At 40.4% G+C, this 19,422-nt stretch overlaps 2 protein-coding genes across 5 annotated transcripts in view; one reads left to right on the forward strand and one right to left on the reverse strand.

Moving 5' to 3' along the window:
- Positions 1-9,421, forward strand: part of hpca (hippocalcin) — a 51,549-nt gene extending 42,128 nt beyond the window's left edge. Inside the window, exons 4-5 of the mRNA XM_063185139.1 lie at positions 7,894-7,999; positions 9,282-9,421. Coding sequence (XP_063041209.1) covers positions 7,894-7,999; positions 9,282-9,379 — 204 coding nt within the window. The 3' untranslated portion in view covers positions 9,380-9,421. The remainder of the gene's footprint in view (positions 1-7,893; positions 8,000-9,281) is intronic.
- Positions 1-19,422, reverse strand: part of LOC134436102 (keratinocyte-associated protein 3-like) — a 123,250-nt gene that overhangs the window by 76,093 nt on the left and 27,735 nt on the right. For 3 of the 4 annotated variants that reach the window (XM_063185137.1, XM_063185136.1, XM_063185135.1), the window contains one exon: positions 12,826-16,061. The exons of the other annotated variant lie outside the window; for it this stretch is intronic. In XM_063185137.1, the coding sequence (XP_063041207.1) occupies positions 15,876-16,061 (186 nt within the window). In that variant the 3' untranslated portion in view covers positions 12,826-15,875. Of the gene's footprint in view, positions 1-12,825; positions 16,062-19,422 lie in introns of those variants that run through there. 4 annotated transcript variants of the gene reach the window in all.

Genomic DNA, 19,422 nt, shown 5'->3' on the forward strand with positions numbered 1-19,422 from the left:
TCGATGTGGTGTTACAAGATACAAGATTTTGTATTTGTCATGTGTATATATATGAAACATATGAGCTCTTTTCCAAAATGCTATATCCACCATTTTTGACTTTTTGCATTTTAATATTGGAATTGACGATTAAGAAGTCCTATGATCTATGTGTGAATTTTCGCCATTCAAATGTTTTGGGAACCTTCTTTTAAAACCTCTATAAAATGCATTTTGTAATGCAATTCAATGGAATGTCCAATACAAAAATGTCAATTTCCCAACATTCTATAAAATGGATATATCTCATTTTGGAAAAGAGCTCTTCATATATATACAATGAAAATCTTCCCTGCTCTGGGAGTCCCAAAAAAGGTTAGAAAGAATGTTAAAAAGGCAAAAAAAAGTAGGAAAAAATATATATTTAACAAGTTGAAAGCTGCATTTTTTGTAATTTTTTTCTTTTTTTTTTTTTAATTAAACTCTAGCTCAGGTTTGATATTACTTGCATGCCTAGGAATATATGACTTTTGGCCCTCACCACCTCTGTCCCCTTAATGTGTAGGGGACGAGAATGTTTCCTAAAGTCCACTATTATTTCCCTCGTTTTGTCTGTGTTGAGGATTAGGTCATTTGTCTCCCTATAGTCAATGATGTTGTTAATAACAGACCTGTACAATGACTTGTCCCCTTCTTTGATGAGCCGAAGGATGGTTGTGTCATCAGCATATTTGATGATGATGGTGTTGTCAACATGCTATTTAAGACATCGACTAATCAATATCATGATCAGGAATGGGCAACCTGGATTCATTTACAATGTAGTGCCACATGATATACCAAACAACCTGATTATAGTTGTCCAATTGAATCAAGCATAGTTCAACAGGTAACACTGATCTACATTAACTAGTTGCTATGGGAATGGTGACAGACATCTGATTTGACAAATACTAGTGAGTGTAGTAGGTATGATGAAAAATACAGAAGGGAGTGTTCAAAGAAGCAGGGGCATGAGAGAATAGAAATATTTCAAGGCAGGGTACTTTTTAGTCTGGGATTAGCGAGTTAAATTTAACAGGGTTTTATCCTGAGTGTGCAAAATCGTGGGATTATGCGGAGGCTCATGGAGGGAATCTGAGTGCCGGCTCCCCAGTAGGCCTATGGCGAGATTACAGCATTTCTTCATTTTTTACTTTTCAGGTCTAGCCTGGCAGCCAAACCCCTACCGCACACAGCTGTACAGCAGTCTGGTGGAGCTAGATAGCAGTGTGGGTGGGATAAATGGTTGTCTGTTAAGTTGTCTTTGCACTCAACACCCCACAATAGGATGGTGCAACAACCAATCACGGCGAATCCCCACACATCAAACTGCGGGGCGTGGTTGCCAATAGTTCCAGGAGATACCTAGCAGGGCAGCTATTACTTTTATACGAATTACACACACCGTGGCGGGTCAATCTTTAGCGCGGCAGGCAAGCTTTAGACTCCCTCCATACCCAGCGACATAGCATACACTCTCCTCCAAAAGAGTTGTCGCCTACCCATCTGTTTGGAATAATAGCTAATAACCTGACTTTCAATTAATCACTTGGCTTCAGAAGTCACTCATATGAAAGCTACAACCCTCCCGAATGAAAATGTATGTACAAAAATAAATTTCATGCACCAAAGAAAGATTGACCCTTTAATGAACACAGACAGGGCAGATTTTGACAAGACAAAAGTTTTGTCGCCTATCGAACATAATGTGAAAATGAGCAGATAAGTCACTTCAAAACACTTCAAATACGCAGATCGGGTGTCATACTTAATCACTGATTCACTCACACCTCTCCAGAAAATCAACTTTGGCCTTAGGTGTATGTTTAGGGTCATTGTAATCATGGAAAGCAACACAATGAAAATCAATGGAGTTCAATGAGAGATTATTTTTTTTTGTTTTTTGTTATATGATGAGCATCCGTCAACGCCATTCAGGGACGTGTTTTGTTGTAACATAATGCTGGGTTTTGCTGAAAAACAAATATATATTTTTTTTATATTATAAAATTCTAGTTTTCTATTTGACATGCAAGGTTGCCCACGTTTTAGGCAATGTTCTCTTTTTCTTCATACAAAGCCGCGCGCGCTGGGGACTTTTAAGGAGGCCATGTTAAAATTTAACAACATTCCAATGAAGACGAAAGTCGAGACCACCCCACTTATTGCAGTCCATCGTTTGTGTGGCTATTTTGGTGAGGAAAGCACAATTGATAGCCTACTGCTTGTCCCATACATTTAAGAATAATAACTATTTATGGATCTTCTACATTTCCATCCCGAGTATCTGATTAAATGTAGGCTACATGAAGTTGCCCCTCGTTGTTTGTTCATATGAGCGGATGAGATGGAAAGCATGGCTTTAAACATTGTTTAAAAGTTTTCGTCAAATTTTGGTCGGCACACAAGGTTTTTGACATACTCATTTCTAGTGGCACCTGGGCTACGGTTGGTGCATTGATCAGCCATGTAGCAAAAAAGACAGATAGGTGAGAGGATGAGATCTTCCTCAGCTCTCGAGCGCTCTGCATGTGTGTGTGCGCGTTTCCTTCCCTTCCAAGACCCGACAGTTGCTTACAAGTCAATTTGAGCACGAAAACAGCAAAGACAATGTGATATTTCATTCAAATAGGGTCAACACGCTCCAAATAAAACATTGGCTGGAGGGATTTTCAACCGGACCGCAGCGCGAGCAGACAGTCAGTGTGAAAAGCCAAGTCTACCGGGAAAATCGCGTCTTCTTGCCGCTTGCTTACCATCAGTGCACGAGCCCTTGAAATAGTGAAGTGGCATATCGCAACAGCGGATTAGCCAAATTATATGCAACAAAGTCGCCAACAAAGCGTGGATTTAACGTTTAATAGGCATATGCCAACGTTGTGTGAATACGGGGAAAGGATAACAATTGGAAAGCCACTGTCCTTTCCATAGAAGAAGACCGGCTTCGGTTTCGTTTCACCTCATGGGGAAAGCATATCCATGCACTGCATTTGCTGAAACTACTAAGCATAAAGTTAACTATCAAACTAAAAATATTGGTAACTTGTTGTCATTACAGCATTTAATGGGCTACTATGCCGGTTGTTTAAAATAGCCATTGGATTGCCAACCGTCCCTTGTATTAAGAAACAAAAGTATGGTTCCATATGAGCTGACATGGGACTCAATGTCGTTAAAATGCAGGGAATTGCATCTAATCATTTTTTCCCCGTTTTTATTAGTTTGCGTAATTGTAGCCTAGGTATTTTTTCTGAGTGTTCCGGGACCTCTGTCCAACTCATCATCGCTGTGATGTCATATGTGTTTTGCGTTCCGGTACCTTGTGATTTACAAATTAAGCACTGCTCAAGGCCAACTAGTTTCGAAATATGCAGATGTCAAATAGTGATGGCTATGTAGCCAACTGTTGAATTTTTTTGTTTTATGAGGAGCGTCCGTCAACGGCATTCAGGACCGTGTTTTGTTATAACATAATGCTGGGTTAGCCAAATGTTTTGCTGAAAAATAAATATAAAATTTCCACTTGGACTTAAATGCTTGTCTACTGTTTTCTCCTTCAAATGGTTCTCATCATTATAATTAATATTACTAGTAGGCTAGTACTACTACTGCTACTACTATTATTATTTCAATTATTAGACTATATCATATTGTTATTATTATAAACATTGGCAAAGGCAACAACCACTTTCTCCTACTGCTTAAAACGACGGAAAGGTTCAGTAGCCTAGCGCAATCCATCGCTCCTTTTATTCAGGATATGCACCACGGGGGACAGGCCACGGCTAGCCCACTTAAATAATAATACTTTTTTAATAATACTTTTTTATTAGGATTACATGTTACATTTTCAATATTCTGGATTCAGAAAAGGCAGGCTAATATTTTTTCCTTTTCGCTTGTTTGCATTTAAATTAATTGTAACGTGAGCTGTCGATTGCTATTATGGTCAAATGCACTCGTGGGGTGGGGCTCCATCATACTGTGTTTAAAATGATTAATTTTATTGTATTATATTTTTATTTCATATGTGAACGTGATGAGTGGCATATAAGATTATGCACAATGTATTATTCTTAATATCCTCAGTAGATTTTGGTAGGTTAGTTGGGTATTGCTGTGATGGAGCTGTAGCCTATTGCAGCTCGTGCCACCTAACGTGCGTCATGCACTATACGGTTAAGAATCGGCCATTAATGTGCTCAGCCTAAGCACAGCGTGTTTAATTTCTCAAACTAATGAAACAAATTGCCTTGAGCAGTAGGCTAGAGGCCTGCGCGGGACATCTAAAATGCATTTCATGAATGCCCTGTAGGCTAGAGGCCTGCGCGGGACAGATTTTCCAGTCCCGCGCCAGCCCGCTCCGCCAGTGTTGGAATCATGCGGGAATCGCGGGCGGGAGCGGGACAAACTATTACAGGTGCGGGCGGGAGCGGGACTGAAAATCACAATTCATTGCGGGAGCGGGCGGGAGCGGGACCGAACACTGGGACTGGAAAATCTGTCCCGCGCAGACCTCTACTACAGGGCATTCATGACATGCATTTTAGATGTGAGCATGACAATAGGCCTAGGCCCTATATGAGGGATTCCATAGAGGTACAGTTTGCACACATTAAAATATTAGGCCATTTACACAGCCGGCCTACTACCTGGGGAAGCAGGTGTATTATGAGTTGTGGCACTACACTGGTTAAAATCCCTTTTCCCGCGAAAAAGTAAAGTAAAGTAATAAGTAACGAGTTAATTTTTAAATGTAGTAATAAGTAAAGTAATTAAATTACAATTGAAAGCAGTAACTAAAGTAAAGTAACTAATTACTTTAAAAAAGTAACTTACCCAACACTTTATCCAAATTAATAACATTGCTATTCCATATCCAGGTCCATAGATGAATGTGCTCAACTTGATAAAACCAGGCAGTAATAACAGATACTCTCTGGTAATACGATTCTGCGGTTCATCTAACGTCTGATTGAAGTATTTTTTTCCCCTCATGGCAACGGTAGTGAGTGGAGTCTCACTGGACTTCAATGGCATGTGTGATTATGTGCTAGTCAATGGCAAAATGCGAAATGTTCATTCGTTATTGCCCAGATTTTTTTTTTTTATTTGGAGGACTGAGCCTCAGTGTGAGTGAAGGGAGATGGGCGTGAGAGCGATCGGGACAGGAGACTGGAGCTCCGACTTGTGATTGGGTGAACCATGAAAAAAAAAATCTGTGTCAGTATTTGACATGCGGATATGTTATTAATTTGACAGAGAAGTCTCGTCGTGAGGAAGCTATTCATTGCGGTATATTCCAGTTTTGTGTACATATTCTTGTAAATCTAGTGTTGCGAATAAAGTCTTAATAGTGGCACGTCCTCATCCTTTTTAATCTCCCAATTCCAAAATTTTGAGGTTGCCTACTTTTCGAGGGGGCTAGCTTGCAAGAAAGCTAGAGAGCTATGCAAAATGCCAAGCATTGTGGATTAAATGCTGGCGAATTCCAGTAGTCCTTATGAGGAGAAAATGAATATCATGGAGCAGAGCAGAGCACTGCCTAATATTGACTTGGTGAAAAAGGTAGGGAAGAACAACCGTTTCTTTTGAGCTTTCGTGGTGTCTGATCAACTGGTTAACTGCAAAGTCCCGTGAGTGACGAGTCACTTTTCGGGGGGGCTAGCTTACAAGAAAGCTAGAGAGCTATGCAAAATGCCAAGCATTGTGGATTAAATTCTGGCAAATTCCAGCAGTCCTTATGAGGAGAAAATGAATATCAAGAAGCAGAGCAGAGCACTGCCTAATATTGACTTGGTGAAAAAGGTAGGGAAGAACAACCGTTTCTTTTGAGCCTTTGTGGTGTCTGATCAACTGGTTAACTGAAAAGTCGCGTGAGTGACGAGTCCTTGCCTACTGTGTTGGCAATGTCTAGTAAATAATTAAAGATTTGGCGCCCCCTAGTGGTAAGCTGTGCACCCAGTAATGAACAAAGACAACCCAGACAAACTCATTCACATAATTATGTGGCGGAGGTAGGCCTGATGATAATAAAACGTATATTTTTTAAATAACATTTCCTTATGAATATAAGGGGGATAATGATTAATTGAATTAGATAATGTGATAGTAGCACCAGCTCTCTGTTAGAATCCCCACCACAGGTCAGTTCCCGTGTTTATTCCAGAACAGACTGCTGCAAGATTTATCACAAAGAGCTACACTCAAATAATTAAGAACAATATGTGTAGTAAAAAACACCAGCTTTCCAACAAATTTGTTTATTTGTTTCAACAAGAGTCCTTTAATGTGGGGTCATTGATCTGGACCACCAATTGAAGATGTGCGTCAAAATTGCGACAAAAAAAAATTGTTCTGGACATATTGTAATTGACCAGCCTCCCCTGTTTGACAGACTGCCAGCCGCCTCTGATTTTACACATACTACATCAACACCATAAGCATGAAAAATGCACCACGACGGCAGATAGAAATGTTTTAACATAAATCCTGCCTAAGAGTACATCACAACACATAAGAACACCAAATAAGAAAGTGTAACTTACTCTCCTTTCTGGACGCACACAAGACATAAGATAACTAATCAACAGAGATAATATTTTTTTTCCTCTCGACCGCCACGGCCCATAAGAATCAATGGTATACTACAAACCCCAACTCCATAGAAGTTGGGACGCAAGGTTAATTGTGAATAATAACAAAATACTGCCATTTTCAAATCAAAACTGACCAAAATTATTGTTTTGGGGGATATTCATGAATATGTAAATTCATGCTAAAGCATAACGTTCTGGATCACAGATGTAAAAAAAAAAAAAGATTTTTTGGGAACTAGCAAACCAACTCTGCAATCGCAAATGATTGTACATCATGTGTGAGCGTTAATTTAACTGACAACGCTCCTTGGAAGGCGTGCAAGAAACATCCATACAATGTATCATTTTACAAGTATTGATTTGTTTTGGGCTGTAGGGCTGCACGATATTAGAACTATGCGATACACGATAACATGACTGTATACCAGAGGTGTCAAAAGTAAAAGTAAAAGTACTTTTGTGGTGTAATTACAACACTGGCACATGGCATTACATAGCTGTTACACCATTTACTCCATTGTAACTAATGGGATAGATAGACTGTGTCGTTACTGAAAAACACTGAAAACCTATCAAGGACCCACCACAAACTTGATAGAACCAGTGCACAGTTAGCTGATCGTAAGACGAGTACACAGGGCTACTGTTTACTCAGATAAGTTACTTGTGTGGGAAGGAAACAGTTTCTTTTTTTTTACTTTTACTTTTGACACCTCTGCTGTATACCGCAATATCGATATTACTCGCGATATTTAATACATACATATATTTTACCCCTCTCTACTTGCCATTCTACACTTTATTATGTATAAAACAACTGAGAGCATTATGTTTATTAGGACAAAACATGGCTAATATACAGCATCAACTTAAAATGTCAACTTTTTTAATACCTTTTTTAACCTTTTCACCAAATTTGCGGTTGTTAAAAATGTAAAACTTTTTTTGAAGGTATCGTAATTTAACCAACTTTTGCGCTACGTGTATTGCAAGCCGTGATATCGCGATAACGGCACATTTTTTTCGATATATTGGGCAGCACTATTGGGCAGCCATCTTGGGTTTTCGATATATTGTGCAGCACTATTGGGAAGCCATCTTGGGTTTTCCATTTAAAAATGACCTTAATGAACTTCAAATTTGCGGCACTCCTTAAATGATGAGATACACCCTAAAAATAATGTATATCAATTTTGGTACTTCTATCCACTGTGTAACGATTTGCCTGCTCTTCCTGCTTGTTTGGGTTACTCTCTTTCTCTCTCTCTCTCAGGCCATCTATAAAATGGTGTCCTCGGTCATGAAGATGCCTGAAGATGAATCCACGCCAGAGAAGAGGACCGACAAGATTTTCAGACAGATGGACCTGAACAACGATGGTACGTTAATTATTTGGGTGCATACAATGCCCCAACTTTGTAACATGATTATCATCGACTTTCAAATCTCTTAAAGAATTGCTCTGACCAAGAGCAAAACGATTAACATTTCCCAAACAGCATGGTTGACCCACCTCCCTTGGCTTGCTATTGGTTGTTTGCTTTCAAACAAAGTGGGAGGAGTTCCCAATTTTTGGGAGCTCAGAAACAATATTTGCATTGCTCTTGGCCTGACTAGAAGCAACGCTGAAGGTGTTGCGTCACTAGGAGGGCACGGCCTAGCTACCAACTTAGTGCAAAGGTACAATACTCCAAAGGAAGAGACTGGTTTGAGAAATAAAACTTCCTTGTTAAATTGTTGAAGGGTGGCCCAACAATTTCAAAATTACTCTTTTAATCCTTTTTGGCCTAAGCCCTTTTTGGGAAAAGGTGCCCTCTCCCTATTAAAACCTCAGCCTCCGAAGCACATAAAAACATGAAATAAGTTACATTTTAAAGCTAGAACCTTCATTTTGCACTAGAATATGTTCATTCAGCTCTAACATACCCACATTTTAAATGAAACAGCTCAAATCTCAAGGACCTTAATGCAGAGCATATATCACTCCAGGACACAATGGGTTAAAAAGTGTTTTTGAGACATGTCAGTTTTAACTCAACTGTCAGCAGCATATGAATGCAAATGTCTGGAAATTCAAAATGGCGGACATGAAGATCCACCTCATAATGACTACTTATAATCGTGAAAAAGGTAACATTTGTGAATGGGCAGCATGAATTCTGGAAATACACTCCTAAAAATATTACACAGTGCACCTTTAATTAAATGGACATTTCTTATCCCTATTATACATATTTTAATTTACAACTGTGCCACCCTTAAGCCTGTCAAAGTAAGAGAACAGTATTTTTTTTTTTCAATCCGTTTTGCAATGCAATTTCCCATTGGAAACCTAGTAAGTTGCTGACTGGTTAGCAACGATGCTTTCGAGGCTGTCCTGGCAGACATTTGTCATTTGTCACTTGTTTATTGACAGTGTTGTTGCTAACTAAGTTAGCAACTTACTTGGTTACAATGCAATTTCCCATAGGAACTAGTTAGCAAACGACACTGTCAAGAAATGGTGTCCTGGCTGACATTTGTAACTTGTCACTTTAACAAACAAAACTCAAGGAAACGGGATAAAAAAAGACTCATGTAAACCCTCAAAGTAAACTGACTGACATTTGCCACTTGTAAATTGTTTTTTATTTCTCCATTTGCTCTTTTTTTCCCTCCCAGGCAAGCTCTCCCTTGAAGAGTTCATCAAGGGGGCCAAGAGTGATCCATCCATCGTGAGGCTACTACAGTGTGACCCCAGTAGCGCCTCGCAGTTCTGAGCCACAAGCAAAACAAAACTAAACTAAAAACCATGCATGAAGGTTGTCATCTCATCATTCCTAATTTTTGTTCGGCGTTCTTTTGTTGAATTCGAAGACAAAAGCAGCAGCAAATGTTCCCCTTTTTTGCACAAGGACCATGCATATATAAAATGAAAAAAAAAAAACCCTGCCAAACCATAGGGTCCTCTGCATGTCACTCTGCGTACTTGTTCTTTAACTGAGGTCAGCACGTCGCGTCACGGCTCAGCTCTGTGCTCAATAACTCTGTAGCGGCCTGCCACCACCATTGCCATGACCACCCCCAAATATCCAACAGGATTTTTTGGACTAGTAAGACGACAAGACAATTTTTTTTCCCCTCCTCGGGAATTGTGCATGTTCTCCACCACACCCCTGCCTAGTGTTCCACTTAAGACCTGAATTTTGTTCCCTTCGCAAATGCACAGGTCACTCTTGAATGTGTTACATATCCAGTGTTGCTGAATGCGCACATCAAGGCGCAGTAAAGGAAAGAGGGAGAGAAGTAAAAATGGGAAGAGATGGCTTAAATGTCCAGAATCCTACACTCCACACCTTCAAAAGCAGCTCTACAACGCAGTAATATGTAGCCTCCAGCCTGACCCTTTTCCTTTCCCACGTCAATCCAGTGAAGCACTAAAGGACAAGAATGGACCAAGTGGACACAATGCCAGAAGTCTTTCCTTTTTTCCAAGTTACTGATGATCGTTTATTTAAAACAGGCTGAAGATTGTGTTTTATTATTATGTACATATCACCATCTTCTCTTTATTTATTTTTTTTGCCATATTCTGTAACTTTGTCATTGAAGGTAATGTGATGGCATCGATTCAGTGGAGGTAATTATCTACCTGTTGGATTTTTTTTTTTTGGTTCAGTTTACTGTAATCAGTTTTGTGGTAGAATTCTAGTGTTAGTAATGTTTGCACCAGAGAATGATTTACATTGGCTTATTTCTGTTGCTTTTGCATATCAATCTCAGAGCTCTGAGTTCTAAATCCAGTGAGCATGTGGGTGTACTTGTGGATTTGTTTCAACTGTGTAAAGTGAGTGTGTGAGTGGGAAGGTTTGTCTGTGCTGGGCTTAAAAGTATTATTGTACTACTTTTGAAAAAAAATACTGTTTATGTGAACATCAGTAAGGTTAATTTCCCTAAGTAAGCAAGTCTTGGCTTGCATTCCGTTCATGCGTTCATCACACAAGAGTGTTCACAGATAGCTATGAATTTTACATCTTAAAGCAACATTCCACCATTTTTGTAAATAACCTTACTTTCCACCTCACCTTGAGCTAGTGAACTCCCATTTGTCATTGTGACACAGCACTGCACTCAAGTGAACACAATGAAATTGCATTTATGCCTCACCTGTGCACCTCACCTCAATGGCGCCCCAAGGGAGCAATGCGGCTCAGGATACCTCAGTCATGGAGGAGGATGGGAGAGCGCACTGGTTAATAACTCCTCCCACCAACCTGGCGGGTCGGGAGTCGAACCGGCAACCTTTGGGCTACAAGTCTGACGCCCTAACCGCTTACCCATGACTGCCCTTAGACTATTTGAGTGTTAGTTTCTGTCCTTCCAGTCGCTCTCAGTGTCATGGCAGCACAATACTTACACCGAAGCTACCATGCATCATTGAACCATATAGGTCCAACTAGCAGTTACTCACAAAATTCTCATTGACGACATGCTTGTTTACATACGTAACACAAACCTCTATTTATCTCCATATCAAGGGGGAAACATTTTATCTTTAGCCAAACTAACCGTCGCAACCTTCGGATTGATAGAGGCTAGGAACATGCCGTTTTCACTTATGGAAAGCTTAGATTCCTGTAGGTCTAACACAAAATAGTTTGTGGCTGTTAAAAAATAAACTCACTTTTCCATGGGTTTCAATGGCTCCAATCTCAGGTAGCCCACCAGCACCGGTAGATCAAAGAGATTTCAAGAGTGTGACGTCAAATGAAACCCAAGAATTAAGAGTAATACTACAGATGATTGATAAGGAATACGCTGTCCATAAGGAGTTTCTTCCCGAATCAATATCACATACCGTAAGGTTCTAAAATGCATGCGTAGGAGCTGTCCTGCCCCTTTACCCTTTGAGGAGTAAGGACTTTTTCCCAGTTCTTCTATAATTTCACTTGAACACTCTACAGCTCCCATAGAAATCTGTGATAAAAATCTCACAAAGTCCTTATGACATCATGAGAACTCAAAATTCTAAATCACATATTTGTGATGGTACTCCTCAAAGGGTTAGCAGACTAGAGGGTGTTCAGAACGAAAGGAGTTCAATGGGGAACATTCTAAAAGTTAATTTAGGAAACCGGAATTGATCCCACTTTGTTGTATTGGTGAAGTATAGAACGATTCATCTTGGTTATCATATTTGGAAATCCTTGGTTATATCACCTGCCTAAGAGAACAGCTGGAAGAACGGCAAACATTTAAAGGAACAGTCCACCCAGTTTTGATTTTCACATATTTGCGGTATTTCCAAGCATTATTCATTGTCCATATCATTTTCTTCTCAGTGTTTTCAGTACTTAGATTTATTGGATCAGAATTATTAGCATAATCACTAGAAGTAAATGGGAACGTTAGTGGTGATCACAGGACAGGATTAAATAGCCGTTTTGCACTTTGGTGAATTTTACATTAATTTTAAAGTAGTTTATAAGTACATTTGAGAATGTTTTGTTTGTTCCCATAGACTTGCATTCCTACGTTTAATTTGAGTATACTGCAGCAGGCAATGCAAACACATGGACAAAAATCATATGCACATTCATGAATAATGCTTGGAAATACTGAAAATATGTGAAAATCAAAAAATGGTGGACTCTTCCTTTAACTCCAGGGGAGATGTCAAGTGAGCATATTTCTAGAAATGGTGGAATGTAATTTTAAGTAAAACTGCTTTAGTCCACCCCCACCCCCCATCATCTCACACAGAGTTGCCACCAAGGGCTTACTTCACACTATGAAAGGGAAAAGAAATGTCACAACATTATACATTAACCCTGAACTTTCAACAGCCAATCGCAGCTGCAGAACTCTCTCCTCTCCCTTGGTCCTGCCATTTTATAGTTACTAGTGTTGCACTTCAGTGGCGGTTTTTAAACCACAAATTAAGTTATCTTTTTTTTCAATGTTCTTCTGACCTTACCTGCATCATCACATTGCTTCCATATTTGTACCAAGACTTCTGATTACCTACGTTGAGTATATTTAATATTTCTGTTGCATGAAAAGTCCTTAAAAAGTTAGACCATTATCCCATTTTCTTTCAATTTACTGACAAATATACTTATGTGTTTTGACACTCCTAGGTGTACCTACCTACCACTGTTTGTGTTTCTTTTTTTTCCCCCATTTTTTGAAAGTGCTACCAAAAGCATTCTTCTTTTCATGCAGGTTAATCAATGGGTAAATGCAGCTTTATTGAACAATATGAGACTTAATATATCATTAAACAAATGTATACATGCCCTCCAGTGGATTACAAAATGCCTACTTTATTTAAACCTTTAATCAAAACATCACCACAAGCTCCTACTAGAAGCCCACTGAAGTGCATCCACAGCGAATACACTGTGCAAAATTATTAGGCAAACAAGTTTTTTGACAATATCGTCCATTTTATGCATATTGTCCGCCACCACCCTTTATGGACATGAACACCTATTGGATTTAAGCATTCCAGGTCATGCATATTGGTATAATAAGAGACGGTGTGATCGAAGGAGCCCAATACCCTATATCAGGGCAAAATTAGTGTGCATAATTATTAGGCAACTTTGTTTTCCTCTGGGGAAATGACTCTGTAAAGACTATAAACAATTTTGAAGTCTTCTAGAGGGGTGTGGCTATCTTGAAATATTGGTCACATCCATCTAATGCACCGTTACAAGCCGTCAGTGTCACATGACATGTGCTCACAAAGTAACTGCCAGATTGAGAAGAATTGAAGATGAAACTACCACAAAACTATTACCCTGCAGTACTGTTATATTCCAGAACTGACACCTACATCGAGTGTCCACAAGAACATTGTATTCAGCACTCAGAGACATGGCCAAGGTAAAACAGGCTGAAACCTGAAGACCACTCAACAAGAAACTTAAGTCAAGACTGGGTCAAGAAATGTCTTTAGACAGTTTTTTTATGGTTTTATGAACTAGTGAAAGTGACTGATAATGGACCAGGTTGATGAGCCTATGGCTAGATCAGTAATGTGCACACTCAGATCAGTTACTGAGTACCACTCAAATACCAGCAGATTACTGCATAAATACCATTGTCTTCGTAAAAGATGCAATTTTCTCCCTCTAAAAGATCCAGCCATGGGTTCATCCACCCTGTCTGTCAAGAGTCACTTTCCCAAGTCCATAATACCTTTGAAAACTCTGTCCACAGGTATTGTTGACCCAGTCTTGACTTAAATAACTTGTTGAATGGTTGTCTGCCGTCATCCCTTCTTACCTTGGCCATGTCTCTGAGCGCTCAATACCCTGTTCTTCTGGACACTCTGTGTAGGTTTGTGTTCTGGAATATGATAGGACTGCAGGGTAATACATTTTTTGTAGTTTCACGTTAAATTCTTCTCAATGTTTGGCAGTGACATTTCTTAAGAGACTGATGACTTTGTAACGGTGCATCTGATAGTTCTGTGCGAACGTGACCAACATCTTGCTAATTTCAAGACAGCCACATCCCTCTAGAACACTTCAAAATTGTTAATAGACATTTCAGAGTTTGTTAGATCTATTTTGTGGCCCATTTTACCAGAAGAAAACAAATTTGCCTAATAATTATGCACACCTGATATAAGGTGTTGGGCACCTTCGACCACACCCCCATCTTATTATACAAATATGCATGACCTGGAATGCTTAAATCCAATAGGCTTTCATGTTCATATAAATTGCTGTTGGAAAATATGCATAAAAAGACAATATGGTCAAAAAACACGTTTGCCTAATAATTCTGCACACAGTGTAGAGCCAAAGCCCGTTTGAGGAGTAAGGATTTTCCCCCCAGTTCTTTTAGAATTTTACTTGAACACTCTTCAGCTCCCATTGACATCTATGTTAAAAAATCTTGCAAAGTCCTTATGACATCATAATGAGAACTCAAAATGTTGGCAAAATTCTAATCACATATTTGTGATGGTACTCCTCAAAGGGTTAAACTTTATTCAAGACATCCTCACAAGCTCCTACTACAAGCCCACTGATAAGTGACTGATAGTGCACCCACAGAAAATAGCTAGAGCCTAAGCTCATTTGACCAAGAATGCTCTGCTCATGAATTTATTCAGGACTGGACTGGACTGGCCATCTGGCATAGCAGGCATTTCCTGGTGGTTCCCACACCCTCGTGGGCCCCTATTTTCTTTTTCTTTTTTTACATTTCTGACAATAGGGGCCCACGAGGGTGCGGGGCCCACCGGTGAGTCAGTTCTGCGCTGCTAATAATAAGGGGGTGCCCTTTAAGCCAAAAGTGCCCAGGGCCTGTTTCTTCCCCAGTCCAGCCCTGTGTTTATTCATGCGCTACTCACAAATTCCACACCTATGTACATACCGGTATTCAGCTTGGCTATGTGTTGTGGCAATGCAACTGGAATAACAGTTAAAATGTGCAGTGTGTAATTTTCACAGGTTTCTCTCAAATGTATGCTACTCCACATTTCACATTTCAGTATATACCAAAGTAAATGAACTAATAAATAGGCTACTACTAATGTGATATTTTGCAGCCAAAGACATCCATGACTGGTAATTCAAAATGGCAGATTTTACATGGCAAGGATCCGTCTATTCATGTATGAAAATTGTAAATTACCAAGCCACAATGAATACTTGGAAATGTTGGTGGGAGTTAACGAAAAAGACATATGTGAATGGGCAGCATACATTTTGGATGTTAAGGTACTAAAAAAAACCACATTGAACCTGCCTGACCATAGGACAAAAGCAGCTTAAAGATGAATCGTAAACACGCGACATCATGTACGTACTGCATAATATAATGTACGTACTTCACACAGACATCCGTCACATCCATCCAAGTTCGCAGTTACGTTTCTTGACAGTCCTGGGGGGAAGGTGCGTAGAACCAAATTTGGGGCCCGATGTACAACCAGCTCCAATGGACCCCCCTCAGCCCAGCCCATCCCCCACGCCCCCATTTGGACACCCCTCCCTGGCAGTGTCATGGTGCATTCTTTTGAAACTTGGTTGTCGGAAACCCTGGCCTCCGCCTCAGGAAAGTGCCAAAGAATGGGTACTCAACTCAGGGTTCCGAAAACACAAACTCGGAGCATTTCGGTGTACTCTGAGTTTATATAACATTAGTGTTTTCAGACATTTGTAGCGACATTTGTTGCAATAGAATCCCTTTACAACGGATGTCGGGAGAACAAACTCTGGTCCACCGACAAGCGAGTTTCCTAAGAATGAGCCGTCAGATCCAGAAACTATCACGGCTGAGCTGAGAAGCCGGGCGGCTGGGCTGCTGGGACGAGCGCAATGACATGGGGAGGGAACGGGAAGGAGGATGAGGTGGAGGCTGGGCAGGTTGTTGCGGCAGCAGCTCGCACTGTTCAGAATGTACCTGAACAGTATCCCGCCCATGCTGACCTCTGGGATGCTGCAAAAGAGATGGATGGCCAACTTTAAAAGGTGCACCGTGTAGGATGGTGGCGCTGGGTGGCCAGAGTAGGTATTGCAACTCTGCAGCTCATTGAAACTGTGGTGCCTATTAAACGGGAACTTCTGCCAAAGTACTAGAGAATAATTGTATTTTTTCTTCAGCCTTTTCCGAGATCCTGGTCATTGTAATGGGGGCAGAGTATGTTTACATAAAAAAAAACATCTTGATTTATTCCCAATAACAATAAAGGTTATCAAACACACAATATTACATGCTCAAACTGACTAACTTTCAAGATGGTGAACATAACCTTTCAACAGATGGATGGATTTGCATCAAATCATATAATAATCATGAAATAATATTTTCATTAACTTGTTACATTTTATAGGCCTCAAATGGTGAAGATGGCAGTAGTATCTTAACATACTAACCTGAGTTTTAATTCAAGATCAAGGCAACCCTTGTTGCACTGGATAGCACTAAATATGGCACTGGTCTTACATTATTGCAAGTTTTACATTGTTTACAATTTTAAAAAGTGTTTACATCTAGCAGGCCCTTTCGTGTAATGCGACTTACGAAAGAGGACACAATAATTTATATGCACAACCTGGAAAGAAGAGTTTGAGTCAACCCTGATCTTGTAGTGGTGGGTAGTTTGTTCCATCATTGGGAGAACAGTTTGAACTGGAATCACATCGTATTAGCAGAGGACAAATGTTTTTTATTGGAGGAACACTGAATCCTGTATAGAAGAAGATACTGGTTTAGTATAGTCTTCAGATAAGCTGAAGCAGTCCCTGAGGTAGATTTCAAGGTGAGGGCCAAGGCCTTGTGCTTATCTCAAGTAGACCATGGTAGCTAATGCACATAAAAAGGAGAGGGGCATCTATTCTACTAGGTGGTCTTAATGTTCTGTGCAAGTTCTCTAAACTCGTGCATTTCTATAGTTTCAAAAATGAAATGGTATTTCTAATCCATCTTGAATATGGGTGGTGTTTGCTCCGTCCATAGCAAAAGTATCTGATCCAATTAGAGAAATAAAAGTAATAACTACATGGAAATTATTTCTTGGGGATCAGGTTTCAACAAAGAAACCAATATTGGTGCAGAGTGGGTCAGGAGGTATTTTAACACCACTCATTAGCGTGATACCTGCTAGTAATAATGCCCATTTTTAATAATGCCCATAATGCCCATTTCCTCATTATGGCTCACCAAATTCTGTTCCAAATTGAAGTGAAGTGCCACGCCCTCTTGATAAATAGTTTTCAAGCCTGCACTTGCTGCATCCTTACCAATAGAAAATACCCAGAATCCTTCGCGTTTTCACACTCGCACAGGCTTTTTATTGTACCTTTAAGAGTGTACCATCACACCGGTGTGACGGGAATGTTCGGGCGGTGAAAGTTCTATAGAATTCTGGGCGTCATTCAATACAATATGGAATTGTAGAATCTTGCATTGTTATAGAACACATTCTTTTTATAGAATGCTCAAAAACCCACTCTCTTAAAGGTTAAACACAATATGTAGGCCTATGGTATGCTGATGTTTCCGAGGAGCAAATAGCTAAAAATAACTCAACAAAATTTGGTCATTTTTTGTCCTCATTACATTTGAGTTGCTTTTCAGCCTTTATTGTTTTTTTGTGAGACAGGATAGTGAAGGAGAGACAGGAAGTGAGCTGGGAGAGAGAGATGGGGAAGGACCGGCAAAGGACCCGGACCGGGAATCGATCCCGGGTCGGCCGAGAGATAAACGTGTGCCCTACCATATCAGCCACGGTAGGGCCGATATCAACATTCTCATAGTTTTGTTGTCTTTGGTCTAACGGACCAGTGCATTGGACCAGTCCATGTGTAGCGAAGGGGAGTAGAGTTGCCCAGCCGGGACTCAAACCCAGACCTTCTGGGGTAGTAAACTGGGGCTCTGACCGCTACACCAAAGAGCCAGGCTCCTTGGCGTGACATTCAGAACACACCCACAACCCTAGTGATGGTCACTCCATCACACTGCCTTCCCCTTCGGGAAGCGCACCCGTGCGCTTCACACACTCATGGTGTCCCTCACGCAACTGCCCATCATGCTTTTCCCATCCAGTGTGCCCCATCATCAATGCTTCACCCATCACTGGGGTCCCTCGCACCGGGGTCACCATTCCTGGGGGTCCCTCACATGGAATTGTGGCTCACACACAATGGGTACACTTCCGATGGCCTCACGGTAGCCATCCCACTTCTGACACCATTTGTAGCGAAGGGGAGTAAAGTTGCCCAGTCGGGACTCGAACACAGACCTTCTGGGGTAGTAAACTGGGGCTCTGACCGCTACACCAAAGAGCCAGGCTCCTTGGCATGACATTCAGAACACACCCACAACCCTAGTGATTGTCACTCCATCACATCATGTGTTTATTAACACTAGAACTACCAGGATTTTTCTGCCTACCTAGAAGTACCAGAGAGGGGTCATTTGACCCGGCGGCTTTTACCTAATACACTAATCACTCATTTTGTTATGGTAATGAGGCTGTTAGGGGCCGTGTGTGGGGTGAGGGGTGAGGGGGTCACACCTTACAGTGCTAACAGCCAAGACAAACAGGGACAGACAGCTTCTTCCCAAGGGCTGTCAGCCTCCAAAATCACCACAGGTAAATAGCAACTTGCATGAAGATATCAGCAGCAAAGACAGATAGCACAGTTTGGCGGACAGTGTGTTACAGTTTTTCTCAATTGGTTTGGCTCATTTCTTGAAACTGAGGTGTCATTCTCAAAACATGGACAAATCCCAAAACTAATTTGCAGTTCCTCACAACGGCATTTATCATTGCTTTCATCAAATTTCAAATGCCTTTGTACATGTCTCAATCATTTAGTACATCCTTGCAAATGGCTATGTACAAGTATCCTACAGTTAACACAATCAGCTTACATTTAGTAGAATTTTCAAATGAATGTACCTTGCTGATCTATCCCAATTGGTTGATTCGCAGTGTAATGGTTGTCCTGAAAACATGTCAGCACATTTTCTTCATATAAGTCATCAATGAATGTGTGAATGTCCCATGTGATCATGACGAATCATATGACTGCAACCAGATAATGGTTGAATTACAGTTTTTCTCGATTGGTTTGGCTCATTTCTTGAAACTCAGATGACATTCCTATAACCATTGGGTCATTTGGCCAAGCATTCTTACACTTCTGCACAACAGTTCAGATAACTAGCAAAATGTCATATACCTCCCAAAACACCTCATTCTTGCATCAGCACTAAACCGTCTCACATATAAATAGTCAGTACCATCAAAATGGCATAGATCCTTCTCAATTGCTTTGGCTCATTTGCATTC

Source organism: Engraulis encrasicolus, chromosome 20, assembly GCF_034702125.1.
Source record: "Engraulis encrasicolus isolate BLACKSEA-1 chromosome 20, IST_EnEncr_1.0, whole genome shotgun sequence".
NCBI lineage: Eukaryota > Metazoa > Chordata > Actinopteri > Clupeiformes > Engraulidae > Engraulis > Engraulis encrasicolus.